At 43.6% G+C, this 19,480-nt stretch overlaps 1 protein-coding gene across 2 annotated transcripts; it reads left to right on the top strand.

The window, feature by feature from the left end:
* The first annotated feature begins 8 nt into the window (after positions 1-8).
* casp8ap2 (caspase 8 associated protein 2) lies at positions 9-19,061 on the top strand. 2 transcript variants are annotated; one of them, XM_068342282.1, is made up of 11 exons: positions 9-293; positions 1,107-1,143; positions 1,233-1,303; positions 1,438-1,512; positions 1,669-1,769; positions 9,826-9,900; positions 10,488-10,603; positions 11,216-13,533; positions 14,347-17,029; positions 17,743-17,842; positions 18,073-19,061. In XM_068342282.1, exons 3-11 carry the CDS (start codon positions 1,273-1,275, stop codon positions 18,124-18,126), a joined length of 5,553 nt encoding a protein of 1,850 aa, XP_068198383.1. In that variant the 5' UTR covers positions 9-293; positions 1,107-1,143; positions 1,233-1,272; the 3' UTR covers positions 18,127-19,061. The 2 variants fall into 2 exon arrangements, with proteins under 2 accessions (XP_068198383.1, XP_068198382.1); XM_068342281.1 differs by lacking the exon at positions 1,107-1,143.
* Positions 19,062-19,480: the final 419 nt, after the last annotated feature.

The following is a 19,480-nucleotide window of genomic DNA, read 5'->3' as shown; positions in this document are numbered from 1 at the left end:
CGGCTCAGCGCAACGCTCGCTTCATGCGGAGCAACTTTCCCTCGAACGAAGGCGATTTGTGCGGCTATCCAGCGCGGAGTGTCGGTGTGTGGGTGTCCGGTGGTGACGGGAGGACATGGGCCGCTGCGGGGGGCGGTAGGCCGGGGACTGCTGGCCCTGTCGGGGGTTTTTAACCCGGAGCTGCTAATTCACACCCCGAGCAGTGACAGCACCGCGGGAAAATGTCGTTACTTCCTGTCCAGGGAAATCTTGGCGCGATATTGCACCTGTAAACAACAGAAGGACGCAAACAAGTAAGTCTTCACATTTTACAGGTAGTTTATTGTAAAATAACAGTTAGTGTAGCAGATATGTTCACCGATCGAACGTCATCGACTAAAAAACGTTCCTCTGATTAAACAGCCAACGATTGTTAAACTGATGCTCACGAAAAAAGACAAATAAATAACAAAAACATTCTGAAATAAATTACCATGAATTTGTCTCTCATTTAAAAAGGCATCAGTAGGTTATAAGACTGGATGTAGAGGTGAGTTCATGTGAAACTAGCTTGGTCTCGAAACTTGATAGTTTCCCCATTTGAGGGATCAATAAAGTGAATTTAATCTGGTGTGAATCCAGCGGTTCACATGCAGAAACGATTTAATCTGACATTGAGTTGATTCTAGTTGAGAAGTCACAAAAGAAATGTGAAATAAAATGAATTCACTCATGATGACCTGCACCAGAAATGTAGAAAGTGAATCAATATACATAGGCAATAATTAATTATGTTAATAATATTTCTAATACTAATAATAATAATTAGTTTACCATTAAAATGGAAAACCAACATTGTATGCTGGGTGATAAAATGTCTTTTCTCTGTGTTGGTGGTTTTGTTCCTTCTTGGCTTATGTGTTTGCAGGGGAGGGAACAAAAGATATGTAGGTCAAGGTTTAGCCTTAGTTCGACGGTTACAGGGAATAAGTCAGTGTTTTGTTAACCTCGCTGTTACTGCTGCTGGGATTATTCACCCTCTACTGATAACAGAATTCCACTGATGGATTTTATAACAGATCAAATAGTGATACTGTACTTTCTTTTTTTTTTCTGCACCCGATCAGATAGAAATGCTGTTGCATCCTGTTACCACAAGACCAGGTCCTTATCTAGTTTCTGTTTTAATCGCAGTTTGAGTAAAGTGTGTGATATTTCAGACTGGTTAAAAGAGTTCCTTGTAATTTTGTCAGGTGTGTCTGAATAAACTGAGTGACAGACAGACTTCCGATAATGGAGAACATCGATAAGAATGAAGCGTCTTGTAAGTAAAGAACCTTTTTATTTTCTTTTTATTCAATATTTTTTGAGAGGGGGTTCAGGTTTACAACAGGTCTGTTTTACTGTGATATATACCGTAGTATCCATGTATTTATAATACACGTATAATACCCACAGTGTTGGCCCCTGGTGTCAATGAAGATTCTGTGGATATCTATGATGGCCTGGACATCAGTTCTAGTGACCCTACAGGTAACTGTCTTTTATAAATAGTCTTTGAACATTCTTCTTCTTCTTCTTTTTCTTATTATTATTGATTGTAATATTATATTTGAGTAGAAAATAATCAGCACAGATCCTTTGCTCCACCACGTCTCATCTTTCTGCTCTGGTTCGGGTGTTTCACAGAGAAGTCGTCTCCCAGCGCCTCTCAGCTGAAGGACTCGTTGGACCTTTATGAGGAGATCGTCACTGAGGAGCAGCAGAACAAAGAATCGTTGTTCTCTGAGGTCAGTTGTTGTGCGTTCTGTCTTTTCTGCTGGCTGTCGTGTGTATTTCAAGCCGAAGATGAAAGTTAATCACGTTACTGTCGTGTGCAGAGATGAATCTAATGTTTGCTCAGTTCTGAAGTCGTGTTTCCAACCTGCTCATATCTGTCATTTTAGCTTCATTTCTCTTCACACTCACCTCCGTCTGTGGTCTCAACTCATTTCTTTGCTCTGATCTTTATATTTATCTCTCTGTCTGCTCTGTTCTATTTTCACCAGTAGCCATTTTTATGAAATACCCCAATATTTCAAACAAGTACTGCACGCAGAATTGTCATTCATGATTTGAAATTTAAATGTTCCTTTGAATTGTGAGTGAACAGATCACATTCAAGCTGTCTTTCTTGTTGGAAATGTAGGATGCAGAGAGAATACATGCATCAGTAAAGCAAATAAAAACAGATTAGCACTTGATCTCAGTCAGGTAGAGAAACTTGTTTGTTGTTTGGTCTCCATCTTTAGCCCCGTACCGTAAAAATCTTCTGGTAGGTGTTGGAGCTCCGTCCTACTATCTCTGACGTGACCGTTTTTAAATTGAGGTTTTTCTTTTTGTGTTCTTTGTTACCGTAACGCTTTGACACACATATTTTTAAATCTTATTAGAAGCAAGGATAACTTGATGAATCCATTAAATAATTTAGAGTTTACTTAATTATTTTTAAGAGTTTTTGAGTGTTTCCGGGGGGACCAAACGCAGCAGCCTTATTCTTCCATCATCAGAAGAAGGAAACTAAATAATGTGACGTTCATAGAGCTCATCTTTGTGGAACCTCCTGAATACCTGCTGTCAACGCGGCTAGAAGCGGTCCAGCGTTCTGTCCATGCAGTGTGTAGAAACCTAAGTTACTCAGGTTACTGGATGTCATGAACCTGTTTTCTGTTGTTTCAGTTCGGTTATACAGCGGTACCTCTACTTACCAAATTAACTGGTTCCGGAAGAAATTAGTAAGTAGAGACACGTTTTCCATGCAAATGCCCTAATCCGTTCCAAGCCCCCCCCAAATTCTGATAAAGCATAAAAATGCATCAAAACATGTAACAAATACATGTTACAATTAGATTATTACACAATAAATGAGAGTTGTGAATAATGTAAAAAACAAAGAATAGAGTAAAGAATAATAATGATGGTCATTTACCTTTTAACTGCTGTCCTCATTGTTTTTTGCCCTCTTTGGTTCATGCCCTCTTGCCCCCCCATGAACAACAGAGTGAGTTCCAGTCCTCCTTCTGAACTTCTCCAACCACCCACGCGACGCCTTAAACTCCTTAAACTCCTTAAACTTCCTTTAGTTTTAATAACGTGGTGATTGTAGATGCATTACGGCCATATTCTTTGGTGAGATCAACCAAACGCATCCCTTTTTCAGGCTTTTCTATCATCTCTTGCTTTGTTTGAACGGACAAAAAAACTCTTTGCTTCATCTTTTCTCTTCCTCTTTTCTCCGTCACTTTCTTGGGGTCCATAGTGAATACTCTAAAAGTTAATATATTTACGTAAAACTATCAGAACACCTCACGGGTCGAGGGCCGAATGACGAGGAAGCTGCATAGACACCTATCTAGCTCCACACAGAGGTCCCTCCCAGCCAATGGGATGCCAGGATGCTAGGTAATAGCCAATGGCAGAGTAGCTATAAGAATGTTGCGTTCAGGAACCTGTGGGAGCTGCGAGTATCAGCCCATACTGTATTTTTACCTTTCGTAACTCGAAATTTCTTTCGTTTTTGTAACTAGAGGCAACATTTTCTTGTTGAGGCGTTTTGTAAGTAGAGACATTCGTCAGTAGAGGTACCACTGTATTCTGTATATCACAAAAAGCTCCACCCCACCAGAGTTTCCTGCCTTTCAAAGAATAAAAATCCAGCTGCACCAGATTTAAGCACATAGTTCATGAAAATGTGGACGCCTTGAATCGTCCATCAGGGCTGTGGGTCCCTGGTGGAGGTTTGTGCTAAAGAGATATTCTGACCTGTGTGGAATACCCTGAGCTGGACTTTGGATTTTTTTTATTTTTATTTTTGAGGCAATTTAAATTCAGATATTGTTTTAATCTAAAATGTCTCCGAGCTCCAGTGACTATTATGAAGGTTGTTAGGTTGTATTTGTGTACAATCTACTAATCTACCAACCCAATCACGACTGAAGTTTGACACTTTAGTTACAAGAAGTTTATATTGGAGGATGTTTTGTGAAACTTTAAGCCTTATTTGAAGACCTAAGGTCCGAAGTAAGTCAGCACACTCACAAATGGTTAATATGTTTATTATAACAAAAGATCCACAAAGCAAGCAAAGATAATCAACAGTGATGAAAACGCTAGATACAGGTTGTCACTCCTGCAATCCCCACATTAACATCAGTTCAAAGAATGCAAACAAGTCATCAGCTTTATCACTCTTACTGTTGACGATAGATGCAGAGCCAACACCTCAGTCAGAGCAGCAGATGAAAAACAAAGGACCAGGCGTCCGTACCTGGACCCGTGGTAGACTCTGACTGGTAGAGAAAAATCTCTCTTCTTTATAGTGGAACATCGCGTGCAAGTGAGGAGGGCCGGTCCCCACTTGCAGGGAACATCCATCTTTGGTCAAGGCCAGCAGTCTCCCCTTGTTCAGGATATGAGCATCAGCTGAGATAACACAACAAGTGGTACATCTCACAGGCTGACATGTTTAAACTTGGGGGGGGGGGGGGGACAAGTGATGGATATCATAGGCTGTCATTAATAAAACAGGTAAGGATATTTTATGAGAGTTGGGGTACTCTCTAAACATATATTTCATGAGAATGTGCAACAGTAATGAGTTTGAGCTCATTTATGGGACACATACTTGAGTTCATTCTTGGAACACACAAGAAGTACACTTTCCACCGCATTCCACCCTTGGCCCATTATGAACTCTGAACTTAATTTATTAGACCACGAGCATATTCTGCATCATTTTGTAGAATCCACTGGAACCATTCAGAGTTAAAATGGCGCGAATAGACAAACCAATGGTGGTCATGAACAACTAAAGATACCACTTCATTAAGGAGCTCTTGGCGAGTGTCAAATTGTTGAGTTCTAAAAATGCAATATGGACTATGTTCATATCTCAAAATATTCCCTGGAATGGTAGTATCTATGAATAGGGTGACTTTATATCTTCCAAACCAATATGAGTGGGTTTCCACTAGAATCCACATTATAGGAAGGCCAAATTATACATTCTATCAATTAGGGCTCGCTTAACCTGACGAATATATATAAGAGCACAAAAGTTCATGCAAGTAATAATAGACAACACTAAAATCAAAATGAACATCGGAGGTATGAAAAACTGTCTAGCTGTAAAAGACATGCTGGTAAAGATATCCCACCAATGATGAGCAGATTCCTCCTCTATTTCTTTGGCTATATGCACCACCTTATCCTGGGTTATTAATGTTGATATCTTCAGCCTGGAAACGTTAGACCTGTGTTCTCTGATCATCGTTTGCAGTTCTGTGGAACGTATTAGTGCGCTGCTAAAGCGCTCCAACGAGACTGACCACGGGAGTCTGAGTGCCTCCCACTGAACAGCCATTAAGCAGTTTGTCCAGGAAAAATTGGTTAGTTTGAAGGCCTGGTGTTTCCACGAGAAAACATAAACATCGTTCAAACATCCAGAAAAAGGTGTCCTGGGTAACTGTGGATGGTAAGAATTGGTAGCTACACAAATAGAGTGGGGTCCTATCTGAAATGGCACGTCATTAGGAGGTTCAACATACCAATCACACAATACCTCTGACCTGGTAAAGCAAGCTTCATGATACATTACCTCATTCATACAAGTCATACCTTTATCCGAAGTTATGCATCCGCGCAAGTCATTGGTGAGATTAGTTTGTGGACTGAACCAATCTCCCTGAGGTCGTACAAAATAAAAGGCAGTAGGTGTGACTGCAGGAAGTACACGATACTTAGACTGTAATGGGTTTCGTCACAGCCATTTGTAACCACATCCTTAACACATAGTTTGATTACATGCTGTCATCTCCGGGTGAACCTGTAACCAATACTCATCAGAAATATTCCAAACACTTCTCCATTATTCAAAAGATGATGAAGACACAACTCTTAGGAACCATTCTTTCTGAATTAGTGTATGCAAAGATTGTAAATTACACATTGTAAGGTTTAAGGCACGTGTGACATTAATCAGTATTTTTTCTGTGGCGTGCCACATGTCAACATCCCAGTTCAGTTGCTTCAGGAGGATGTCGGCGGCTCCTTCATGTGGTGCAATGGACGTTGGTAGCCAGACACCAAGGGTCTGGATACCATGTGCAATGTCACTGCCGGTGTTTGAAAGCATAGTTCTGGTCACTTCATCATCAATCATGTTAGAAACACCCAAAACAGTCCCTGCTCCACCTTGTACAGTGTCATACCAGGCTCTTTTCCTTCTGAAATTACACGTTGGTGTTGGTGGGAGTAGGACTGTCCAATGTACTTCAGTGTGTGTGCGTTCAAGGGCAAGGTGGGTGCAAGAGGGGGTAACTGGGGCTAAATTGGATATGCTGGCAGAAGGATAGGCGGCATCACGTTCCTTAAGTTGGGCTATGGGCATCATTCGAAAAACTATGGTGACTCCGATCAGGTTGAAGGCAGCCCACTTCTCATGCTTAATAAGAAGAAAGGTGTTCTTACATCTGGTTTGGCAGTCGCTGGCGACTGACCAGGAGATAGGGTGAGTTGAAGAGATGTGGACCTCACACTGGGTGTTCGGATCAGGAGGAGGAGGCTTAACCCAGAAGTATAGGGTTGTTTCGCCTCCGGAAGAAGAGTCGACGGGGTCAAGAAGTCGACCTTCCTCAGGCTCCATGCAGAGAGGACAGCGAGGGTGACGGCCCATGGAACGACACCACCACGAGCGAGGGGGAACGACATGTTGACGAGGCAGGTCCCCCAGAGGCCGTCCAGTCAGCAGTTTCCACATTCAATCGCCCATCAATCTCCTCGATTCACCAGGCTGAAAAGACAGATTAGTGCTATTTGTTCGCTTTAAAGGGAGAAAATAAAACACCGATTAGTATTATTATTAGTATTATTCCATTTAGTACTACAAGTTTTTGGTACTCCTGCCTCAACGTATTCCTTGATAGTATCTGAAATTTCTTTCTGTCCTCCGGGAATACGATATTGTTTAAGGTTCACCACCTTGCCTGCTTCTGGAATTGGAAAAGGAGGCATTAAAACCTTTCCCACTGTTCCTTTGTTTACTCCAAACTGAAATCTTCCCTGTTCCAAGTGTAAAGTCATTCCTTTAAGGATGTCCATGCCAATTATCCACTACTTTACCGGAGTGACAATCACTGAATATTCTTTTCGAGGTAGTTGTCCAATGGTCAAATTAATTTTTATCTGAGTTCCGGTAACTATCTGTCCTCAAAGACCAGTCATAGTTACTGAGGGACCTTTAAATTTAGCTGGGTTCCCATGAATCAATGTGGCCTCTGCCCCTGTGTCAACTAGAGCTCTTACTTCCTGATCTGAGCTTTTCCAGTGTATTTTCATTTTTACATGTGGGCGTGCGTCATCTACAGACCAGTGTGCATGATGTGATTTAGTCTGTAGAGCAGGGGCTTGACCATCATCCTAATCAAAATCCAACAAGGGATAAAGACGTTCAGTTTTTTCATGTCTTTTAGCTTTTCTTTCTTTCTTATGTTTTTTGTCCTTCTTGGATTTCTTTTTCTTTACGGACATTACTTGGGCAAAATCCTCCTCTCCTGAAGAAGACTCAGAAGAAGAAGAAGAAGCAGAAAACGAATCTCTTTCCTCTCCCTGTCTTTCCCTCTCAGACAGCGCCTCTCTCCTGCCCCTCCCGCTGCTCCTCTCACTCTCTCTGCCCCTCTCGCTCTGCCGCAAAACATCTCTCATTGCTTTTTCCATTTCTCTTAACGAAATACCACTCATTTCAGCACAATTGACTTTCAACCCTTTTCTTCTGCACCTTTCTCGCAACTCTGCTGTGGGCAATCCGTCAATTTCTGTACTAGGAACCCCGGCTTTAATGAGGGCGTTCCACATATCTCGTCTGCTGGGACCCTGGCCATCTTGAGGCCGGGGTCCCCGGTTTTGAGGAGAAAAGGAGGTCCTAGGGGGGGCTCGACATTCTCGAGGAGTCTCCCAGGAGCCCAAACTTCCAAGCTCACTCATCGCGGACATCACCTCTCCCAGGGGCTGCGCAGGATTTACCACCATGAGAGTCAACATTAGCGACTTATAGGCAGGAGGAGAAGTTCTGATCATTGCAACTCCTTTATGTTTAGCTACAGGGAGACTCTGAATTACATCAACATTTTCCATAAAAATTCCATCTCTCAAACACAATCTCAACAACCGCTGCTTTCCCTCTCGAATAGTGTGCCATTCTTTATCTAAAGGCGGCCAATCGGTGAGAGTCGGATAGCGATTAGCAACCGCTCTGGCATATACAGCTCCCACTGTATCAATTCCTCCTCCCATCATGGAAGTCAACCCTCGTTAATCAGAATTTACCACTGGATCGCGGGAAAGCCCCGCAAATCGATGGCGGTCTCCTGCGTCTATTTCTGTCTGCCAGGCTCCTTCTTCAGTCAGCCTGGACACCCAAAGATCGAGCGGTTCTTTGGGTTTCTGTTTAAATTTAGCCAAAATTTTCTGATTTTCCAAGTCATACATTTGATTGTTCAGCATCAAATTCTGATGTTCCACAGTGGCAAGCTTTTCTGCCTGTACTCTCCATGCAGTAGCACAAACCCACATGCGTCGCTGGACCCCACCCAGTGGAGCATTAGGCTTCACTTCTACTGAGGACAAAGTTTTAACAATATCTTGGACAGAACATTCACCCAAAACATCTTTCCAGCCCTCCGGCCGGCCACCAACCTGTCGTAGACACAAAGCAACCTTGCGCCAAGGCTCTTTTTCCCATCTGGGAACAGTCAACAACTCATCCGCAGAGGCATCTTCCTCCCGGAGCACAACTTTCTTTTGCCTTTTAAACATATCAACAGTGTGCGGCTCACAGAATTTTAATAAAAATCCATCCTGTTCGTGACGCCAAAATGTTTTGTGAAATTTTAAGCCTTATTTGAAGACCTAAGGTCCGAAGTAAGTCAGCACACTCACAAATAGTTAATATGTGTATTATAACAAAAGATCCACAAAGCAAGCAAAGATAATCAACAGTGATGAAAACGCTAGATACAGGTTGTCACTCCTGCAATCCCCACATTAACATCAGTTCAAAGAATGCAAACAAGTCATCAGCTAAATCACTCTTACTGTTGACGATAGATGCAGAGCCAACACCTCAGTCAGAGCAGCAGATGAAAAACAAAGGACCAGGCGTCCGTACCTGGACCCGTGGTAGACTCTGACTGGTAGAGAAAAATCTCTCTTCTTTATAGTGGAACATCGCGTGTAAGTGAGGAGGGCCGGTCCCCACTTGCAGGGAACATCCATCTTTGGTCAAGGCCAGCAGTCTCCCCTTGTTCAGGATATGAGCATCAGCTTAGATAACACAACAAGTGGTACATCTCACAGGCTGACATGTTTACAGGAAACTTGGGGGGGGGGGGGGACAAGTGATGGATATCATAGGCTGTCATTAACAAGACAGGTAAGGATATTTTATGAGAGTTGGGGTACTCCCTAAATGTGTATTTCATGAGAATGTGCAACAGTAATGAGTTTGAGCTCATCTATGGGACACATACTTGAGTTCATTCATGGAACACTTGAGTTCATTCATGGGACACATAAGACGTACACTTTCCACCGCAGAAGAAAAGTTTGTAAAGACGTTTAAAATAAGCCGACAGGCGTAGGGGGTTTGTTTTTGCACGTGGGTGAAAACCCGGCTAACTCGCTGCAGCGTTGGTGCAGTAGTGATGAAGGTGTGACCTGCAGACGCACGACGGAGGTGGAAAGTGACTCTGCCTGTTTTGAGGGATGAACTGGTGAGAATCACAGAATAACACTCTCGTCTTTTGTCTGCAGTTGAAGTCCAGATTTCAAGCAGCTCAAAACCAAATTATTGAGCTGCGCCGGAGACTGACGCAAATGGAGTCACAGGTTTGTGATACCTTTCTTTTTTTTAGCAGTTTTTTAAATTATTTTTTAGCTTAATTATTGTTGTGGTTTATTTCTACACTTCTAAAGTTCCAAAGATTTATTGGGTGTTTGAAAGATTTTTAGTTTAATCTTTGGAAGACATTTTATTAGCAGTTTAATGAACAGTGAATGAATCACTTAAATAATTGCTGGTTTGACCTTCATTCACCGTCACCACCTGATGGTAGTTCTGGGTCGTTGTTATTAATTTGTCTTTTAGTCATATGAAGTCATTTTAAGGTAACTTGTTGGGGTTTTGAAAAGTAAAATGAACCCTTTCTACAATTTTTATTAAATAAATGATGAATTGTGAGAAAATCAGTACAATAATAAATTGTAAAACAAAATTGTGATTAGTAGAAGCCATGATATTGTGACTAATTACATTTAACTTAATTTATTGATAATTAATTTCATCACTAAGGGAGTGGTGTTTGATTGGTTGATAGATGAATGTCTCACAGAAACGTTGTCAAAACCGACATCGGTTCATTTTTGGGCTGGTGCTCTCAGGTCATATTCTCTCTGTTTTTCTCTGTTTAATAAAGAACACAGTGTTGAACACGGAGAACTACCGTCTCAAAAAGAACATCTGTGCCCTGTTACAAACAGCAAGACTGGAGGTGTCACGAAAAGATGCAGCGATTCAGAGACTAACCCAACAGTAAGTGTTCTGTTCATACGTCTAGAACAGGGGTCCCCAACCCCCGGGCCGCGGACCGGTAGCGGTCCGTTGGTCATTTGGTACCAGGCCGCACAGAAAGAGAAAATAATTAACATTACTTCTGTTTCATTTATGTCGGAGTCTGAAAGATGTTTTATTTTGAAAATCAGACCAGTCACTTCAATCGAGTTTTTAATATAATATTTTCTTACAATTAGTTCGTTTACAGAGATGTCGATTATTAATTTATATATATATAAAAAAAAAAAAGATTGTTTATTGTCTGTCGATGTCTGCATTTGACATAAAACCACTGCGGATGATTTATTATTAGAGTATGAGGGGCTCTATAATGAACGAATGAAAATGAATGAATGAAAACATCAGTTGTAATTATGTAATTATAAGCATTTAATGATGGGATTTATTTCATATACTGTACTATAGTACAATGTTAATTTAATATATATTTAGATGGGATATTAGTAATGTAATTTTTACATGTAAACTTGTCTATATTCACTGACATACAGATGTGACGCTCATGATAGGAACTAACTTGTTGGTCATGACAAACTCCCCTCAACGCCGCCACCGTCTCTGTTCTTGTAGGTCAGAGAAAGGTCGCTATCATCACCAGCCCCACACGAAAAACTTACGGGATCAAAATGCTTCCAGTTCGTCGCCTGCAGAGACATCCAGGGGTAGGACGCCTCCTTTCCCCCCCTCCAGATCCGCGCCTCCTCCCCCAACTTCCAGTCATCCTCCTCCTCTTCCACCGCAACCGGCTGCTCCTCTAAAGGAGGATTGTCCCCCGAGGGAAACGGGTCAACCTTCCATCAAGGAAAGCCACAGTTCCACCAATCAGCTCTGTGGATCTTCCGTCGAGACCAAAGCTCCGCCGGCGTCTTCTCACCATCATCCAAAAGGTTTTTCAACAGAAGGACGTGACGTTCCTGACAGACACGCTGAGCACTCCACCAGAAAGTCTGGAAGCTGTTCAACCACCCGACACAGTGAGTCAGAAAAACACAAGTACAAGCACAAAGAGAACAAGTGTTCTGAGTCGACGGACAGACGACACAGAACCGGCTCGGATCCCAACAGAAATAAGTGTCACAAAGCTGAGCGAGAAACGGGACGGAGACACGACTCCAAGTCGCATAAAAACAGGGACTACCTGAGTGAGGAGGGGCACCACAGATCAGACAGGACCAGAAGGAATCCACCGGAGCTGTCGGATCGCACGTCGTCCTCTGACAAAAAAGGGAAAAGTCAAGATAAAACCAAAAGATTCACACAAGACTCTGAAGACGGGACAGCTCACGGATCGAAAAAGAGCCAAGAGCATAAAAACATCAAGACCCGTGATCAACATAATGGAAGTTCAGCACCTTCAAACCATCACGAGAGCCACAGTGAGTCTCCCAAAGAGAGGACGGGGGACAGGACGTCCAAGTATCACCACAGGAAGGAGGACAGACGACACGATGACGGCGGCAAGAAGCAGAAACGGAGCTCTCCCTCAGAGAGGTGCAAAGAACACAAGAAACAGAAATCAGATGAATCCAAACCAAGTAAAGTGGATGTCTGCGGCACGGAAAGTAAAGAAAAGACAAAAGATTCCTCGAAAACAACATCTGAGCAGCCAGATGTCACAGAAAAAAAAATCTCCACGGCAGAAAACAGTCCCAACAGGAAGTTGTGTTTCATGGAAACGTTGAATCTGACTCTTTCACCGATCAAGAAGCCGGTCTTGCCCGTCAGCGGGAACCAGGATGGCGTCGCGACGGCGGACAAGCTTGTTGAAAATGGATCCGATGATGATTTGAGTTCCCAACCCAACATCGAAGACATGTGTGTGATCGATGAAGTCGTCAGCTGTGAGTCAGAAACGGGTCTGCTGGACGTCGCAGAGCGATCCTCAGGTGTGTCCCAAACCCCAGGACCTGAAGAGGCTAAGAAGTGTGATGAAGAGGAGCAGAACCAGGGTGATGAGAAGCCGCTTCAGCAGACTCCGGTCCAGATGACCTCCGTTCAGTCCTCGGACGCTGCAGAGATTCAGATGAGCGTTCACGTCCCAAACAAATCCCCAGAGAGTGAATCCAATGGTGACAGTTTGAAAAATAATGAGAAAACCAAACCAGCCTCTGATATCCAAGCAGGTGAAAGTGAACGTCTGGGGGCCACAGATGGTGTTACTGACACGTCTGGAAGCCCCCATGAGGAACAAACAAGCAATTCGTTGCAAAATGTAAATCTTGGGAACATTACTGATCAGTCTGCTTCCAAAACTTTGCTGGATTCAAGTCCTCAGCTAATCGATGGCACCCCTGAGACTTCTGTGAAGTCAGAAGTTCCTTCACCCTCAAAGGAGAATCCTGCAGGTAAAGATGTTCCTGATGAGGCCCAAAGTCAGAAAATGTTGTCCGCCGTCCATCCTCAGGACAGTCGCCGTGGGCGATCTCCACCTCCTGTCTCCACCTCCATCCGGGGGAGGGAGTCGGAGGCTGTGTCCAGCACCATCAGCCTGGAGTCGCTTCCACAGGAAGGCCTGAGTCTCCCAGAGGCCATCTACATCCTAACGCAGACCAGTGAGGACACCAGCGATACCAGCGGCGTCGCAAACGAGCCCAGTTCCTCCACCGGCTGCATCGCGGTGTCCAAAGTCAGCAGCACGACCGAGTGTGCTCAGAGCGGGGAGCTCACCGTCACCCCCAAGAAGAGCTGCAGTCCCGGGGAGAGTCCAGAGAGTAACTCTGAGCCGTCCAGCTCCGTCCCGCTGTCACATGACGAGGACTCCATGATGCGAACGCTGAGCAACCTGAAGAGGATCCCCGACGTCATCAGTCCGCTCAGGAGTCCAGTACGGATCGCCAAGAGAGGTCACCCCCACCTGAAGCCGGGGCACGTCAAGAGCCTGGAGAAAGGTAGAGTTGTCCTGACAGTTAGGAAAGCCTTTGCATCTGCATGTTGTTTTATTTAAATGACAAATCGTATTTTAACTTCTGTCCGACACCCGGTGACGACAGTCTGCCAACTCCTCAGTCTGGAAAAAAATTCAGTGTCGTGTTCATGGGAACGTGGATGATGTCAGAGATAAATCACACTTTCCTAAAGCATGACAATCAGAATGTATATGAACTGGAAAGCAGCTTATTTTCTGGACTATTAGGTGCACCTTCAGTGAATTTCCCATTTTAAACCATTTCCATATTTAAGGCACACTGGATTATCAGGTACATTGTACCTTACAGTACCCTATAGCCTTTAGGTGCGCCTTATAGGGCAGAAAATACTGTAATTCCTCGTGAATCTGCGCATCAACACACACGACTTCACTTCAGCAGATTTTTAGTAGTTAGTCATGTGATACCGTACCCACATTCTATTGGCTGACGGCATCCTGAAGTGCGCTACGTTCTTTGAGTCTCGGACTTCCATGAGACACAAAAGTGCTTTAAACAGTCTATCAGAGTGTTTTAAAGGTAATACAGATAGAAGGTGGTTTAATATCAGTGTGGGGGGGTTCAGAAACGTTTAAATTACCGTAAATAATAAGATAAATAGTTTGTCGCTCTATCGCGGAATTTTGTTTTTGCGGGAGGTTCCTGGAAAGCATTAATCTCGAGTAACGAGGGATTACTGGATTACTATTTAAAAAAAACTCAATGGAATGAAAAAGTTCGACTTTTCCTTTTGAGATGCAATACATAAGAACTTCTTTTATTTCTTTTATGCAGATTTTTCCAGCACAGCTGCCGATGCTACCTTGAAGACGTTGGACGTGAACAAAGAGAATAAACACCCGGGTTCGCCGCCTCAGAATGACGTGCAGGTGGACGTGACCCCTGACCTGCCTTCAAGTCTGTCTGACGCCGAACTTGAGGAAGGAGAGATTTTAAGTGAAAGTGATGAGACGGCCTCGGGCTCTCCTCTTCCTCAAACCAAGAGGGCAAAGTTGACGAGACCAATGAAAAATAAAGCAAGTCCTAAAACCGTGTTAAAGAGAACATCCAAGGAAACTCACGAAACATCTGGAGTACCAACGATAAGTCCGAAGAGTCGTTTTAAAACCGTTTGTCCCGCTGCCACCAGGGCCTCTTATTCCACCATAGAAGAAGTAATGGAGACGTTCAAACTGGTTCGAGCTGAGATCCGTAAAAAGTACATGAAGCTTCATAAAACCTTTCCCAAAAAGAGCTTCTACGGCGTGATGAACAACTTCCGGGAGTCTTTTTTAGAGTTTGTATCTGGAGCTCGATTTGATCAGATATCGAGTCAACAAGGGGAGTTAAAATCCAAGCTGAAGAAACTGATTGCGTCCGTGTTTAGCAAAGTATCTAATAACGGTATCGTAAAACGCATCTTTGAGCAGCAGGCTATTGATCTGAAGCAGAAGTTGTGGGATTTTGTTGATGATCAAGTCGATTACTTGTTCAGGGATATTTACACAGTCCTGAAGAGCCTTCACAAACCACCTAGAGGTCGGGCTGAGGGCGGTGTATCCAGTGAAAAAGAGAAGACGTCTTTACAGTCACCTGCGAAGAAGTCACATCCGCAAAAGGAAGCCCATTCGATTCTGACAAACCCAAATCAACCCAAGGCTTGTCCGGTCGTGCCTTACAAAACGGGCCTGGGGAGCAGAGGCAAAGATATAAGGATGACACATGTGGAAAAAGACAAGAAGGTCGACCAGCTTCCAACCAGTTGTCCCAGTTCACAGACTGTAGTCAACGTCTTTCCACCGAGAAACGTTCCCTCAAGTCCAGAGAGAAGTAATATATCATCTTTGGTCGTCTCTCAAAACGTCTCACTGCTGGACAAAACTGACTTTGAGTTGCTCACCGAACAACAAGCCTCCAGTTTGACGTTTAATCTGGTGACAGACACTCAGATGGGAGAGATTTTTAAGTGTCTTCTTCAAGGTTCTGACTTACTGGAAACCAGCGCCGGAGACAACGCGGCGTGGTCGCTCGGCACGCCCAGGAAAGACGGAGAACGATTCATCAGCATCACCACCCCGAGTAAATTTGACTCTCCTTCTAAAATGCTTTCCCCGGTAAAATTTGACACCCCGTCCAAACTCATCGGTAACTGGTCGAGGATTTCCCCTCGCAAGATCTTGCTTCCGCAATCCAAAGATCAGGTTCCTCTGAATCCGGCTCTGTTTGATGAAAGTTGCTTGTTGGAGGTGCCGCTAGCAAACCGAGCCGCGCTGCAGTCCGGCTCGCCGTCGCAGAGGACGTATTCCATCCTAGCAGAAGATCTGGCCGTGTCCCTCACCATCCCGTCACCCCTCAAGTCCGACGGCCACCTCAGCTTTCTTCATCCGCCCAGTATGGAGGTGGTGTCCACTCCAGAAAGCGTCATCAGCGCTCACATCAGCGAGGACGCTCTGCTGGATGAGGAAGACGCCACGGAGCAGGACATCCACCTGGCGTTGGACACCGACAACTCCAGCTCCGTCAGCACCGTCTCCTCTGAAGAACTCGCGACGCCTTTTCTGTTCAAGCCCGACCTGCCCATGCAGGCCCTGGTGATGGAGAAGTCTCACGATCATTTCATCGTGAAGATTTGTCAGGCGGCCAAAGGTGAAGACAACACCCTCACCGCTGAAGACAGCTTGAGTCAAACTCTGACGGAGGAGAAGGAAGAAGACGGTCCAACAACTCAAAGTCAGGGTTTATTTGACAAAATTCAGGACAGTTCTGCTTCAGACCCGTCAGTTAACAACTGTTCTACCTGTGCTGGAAGTGTTAGGATCTGTCAGGCGTCCACTGGTTCAGACAATAGACTCTCTGAAGACCAGAGTGTAGCACTAACTAAAGAAGAATGTAACCCAACTCAACAAAATACCTCAAATGTTTGTTTAACAGAAAGCCTCCTGCTGGATGTTCAGAAACCATCAGATCTACCTGAGAAAACTTTATCACAAAACAGTTTTCACAACAGTCCACAAACCTCTGATGCATTATTTTGGCAGACCGGCCAGGCGGTCAGCAGAGAAGGTACCACGAGCCCCGAGGACGAGACGACAGAAACAAACCACCGAGAGGAAGGGACGACTCCAAAAAGTCCTGCAAATGCTCTTTTGTCTGAAACTGGTGACAGTCCACATTCTGCTAAAAGCTCAGTTCAAAATACGCAAGAGTCGGCCTTAGAGAAGTGTGAGGTGGAGGAGGACAGATGCTGCACCCCAACAGACCGAAGGGATTGGGGCAAAAGTGGCAAAAGAAAGATGCCTCAGGAGAAATCCAAGGCCAAGCGGTCCAGAAGAGACGAAGACCAGAGCAAAGAAGAAACGGAGTCCGCCTGCAAGGACATCAGTGAACCCAAGACCTCCCCAACGTCTGCGTCCAACACCAGTCTTCATGCCAAGAATGTCATCAGGAAGAAGGGCGAGGTGGTGATGGCGTGGACCAGGTCAGTGTTACATCAGCCCCCAGTTTCTGTTTAGAAACAGCGACCACAGGAGAATGAACATCCCATCCTCTTTAAATAACAGGAAAATCCCTAATTGTACTTCAGCCATTCGCATTAGAGCTTTGTTAGCATCTGTGTGTAGAGGTTGTCATAGCAACACAGCTTGATTACATCCCGCAAAGCGGTGATGTCTTGTAATTGTCAGAGTTTGTGGGTCCGTCCACCAAATATCTTCACAGCTGTTGCAGATAGAAAGATGAAAGAAAAAGCACATCACTCAGGCAGCAAAGGGGATGGAAATGAGATGATGACCTTGACCCTGAGAAAACTAGGTCAAGGTCAAATTTCAACTTTTGTAAATTTTTTTGCACATTTCTCAGGAACCGGATCAGATAAAAAGATGAAACAAAAGGCGTTATGTTCAGGGAGGCAAGGGGATGAAAATTACATCACAACCTTGACCTTGAAAAACTAGGTCAAGGTCAAAATTTCACTTTTATACCTTTTTAGGTATACATCTCTGAAACCTGATGTTTCAGTGCCAGAGGCACAAACGTGTAGGTCGGGGTAACATGTTGAATTCAGGGGTGTCGCGGGATGTTTCTGACTGCCTTGTTAGCATCTTTGTGTAGAGATTGTCATAGCAACACAGCTTGATTGTTCCTGAAGACATGACTAATGAATGCTCCTTATCCACTGTGTGCTGCTTCCAGAGATGAAGATCGAGCTATTCTCATTGAACTGAAGACAAAAGGTGCTTCACGTGAAACTTTCTCAGTGTTGTCGGAGAAACTTAACAAGCCTTCAGAACAGGTGGGTTCCTTTGTGTTTGGTCCTGCTTTGTGACGTTTAAACACATGAGATTTTTTATTTTTATTTCATGACTTATATTTTTTAATGCGTGAAATGAAGTTTTTTAATTCCTTGAGGGACTTTGGTTGCCAGTACGTTATCAATTCAGACGTGGGCGTGAGCCAATCCTCTGATACTCATGTCATCATGAAGATCAACTTTCTATTTTGTTTTTTTCTTCCTGCTTTCAGGTTGCTCAAAGGTTTTACCAGCTCATGAAGCTTTATAAGAAGATGGACACTTGAGCATGCTGACTCAGCGCGCTGACTCGACATTATAGTTGTTGTATTTGATCGTACACTGTGGACCAGCACGGATACGGAAGTTGCTGTGTGTGTGTGATGTGGAGTGTGAAGAGCCTTTTGGGCCCCAGCATTAACTCCCACATCAGGTTCATTCTGCAGCGGGGGGCATGTTCAGGAATTAGTCACCATCCAGGAAGGTGTTGGGTCCGGGTAATGGACTTGAACGTGTTCCGGAAAAATTCAAAAATAAGAATTTGGCAGTACGTTCACTATTATAAATCTCATATAAAATAGTAATATGAATGGTGAAACACACACAATGTCAGTGTTACTGTTTTTAAAGCACTTTTAGGTTTTTAAACATCCGAGCTGAAGTCAGTCGGTGATGCTGAATATCTTCTGGTAGCACATAACTCGTCAATGCAGCGTCTATGCACGCTTTCCTCACTAAGCTTTTGCATACATGGTGCATTGCGAAAATGTTAGTATTAACAAGTTTTGGACTTGTGTATTTTTTCAAAAGTGTGCCTGGAAAAAATAACTGACTGCCTTTGGATGTAGATAATTCCACTTTACAGTGTAAATGTGCTCATGTTCTTCAGAATGAGCTGATTTTAGTCCTGGAATCAGAGGACACCTACTGGAAACAACTTGAAGCCTCAACCATTGTAAAACTTGGGCTGTACCATTTTACTATAATTTTGTAAGTAACATTTTGAATTTTGTTTTTATTGTGTCTGGGAGAGTTTGATATAAGAAAGCTGTTTAATGTTAAATGTCCCAATTTATGTCCAGGGCATATATCAATGTTAACGCAAACAAGACTTGTTGGCCTGAATGGCTTTTTGTTTGACTCAAGCTCACAATTATAAACAGAATGAAATGCAATATTGTGCTTAATTCTTTACTGAAATTAAAGCTTTATTTATTTATGATATTGTGTGTTTCTGTGCCTCGTGTTTAAGCAAAGAAAGGATAATGTGTAAATGTGTGAAATATGTAAAAATACAGTGTCCCTGGATGATAATCTAAGTGTGTGGTGAAGTCAGACTTTACCACACAGGAATATTATTTATCTTTATTTATTATTATCACAGGAATATTATTTTAGCAGGATATTAAGTGGCCACAGGATGGAAGTGGTTTCCAGTGGCTACGCCCTCAATTTGCAAATCAGCCCAGCGGCAGTCGAGCCAATGACGTGAAGTGTTGAACATTTTTTTTGAAAGGTTGTCCTATCAAGTTTTTAAAAAACCCATAAATATACAGCAGTAACATCAAACTGTAAATTCTCAGTTTCCACCTCCATTGAGTTGTCGTCTAAATCCCAGGATGCCTTAGGAATAAAACAGAC

This window comes from Antennarius striatus, chromosome 19 (assembly GCF_040054535.1).
Source record: "Antennarius striatus isolate MH-2024 chromosome 19, ASM4005453v1, whole genome shotgun sequence".
Lineage (NCBI taxonomy): Eukaryota > Metazoa > Chordata > Actinopteri > Lophiiformes > Antennariidae > Antennarius > Antennarius striatus.
The sequence above is the reverse complement of the archived record's forward strand: the minus strand, read 5'-3'. Positions and strand labels throughout refer to the sequence as shown.

Bases quoted from the DNA above. Each gene is read 5' to 3' on its own strand.
- casp8ap2 (XM_068342281.1), top strand. From the start codon at position 1,273: ATGGAGAACATCGATAAGAATGAAGCGTCTT. The intron at 1,304-1,437 runs GTAAGTAAAGAA...TAATACCCACAG, and splicing joins CGATAAGAATGAAGCGTCTT to TGTTGGCCCCTGGTGTCAAT. The intron at 10,604-11,215 runs GTAAGTGTTCTG...CTGTTCTTGTAG, and splicing joins ATTCAGAGACTAACCCAACA to GTCAGAGAAAGGTCGCTATC.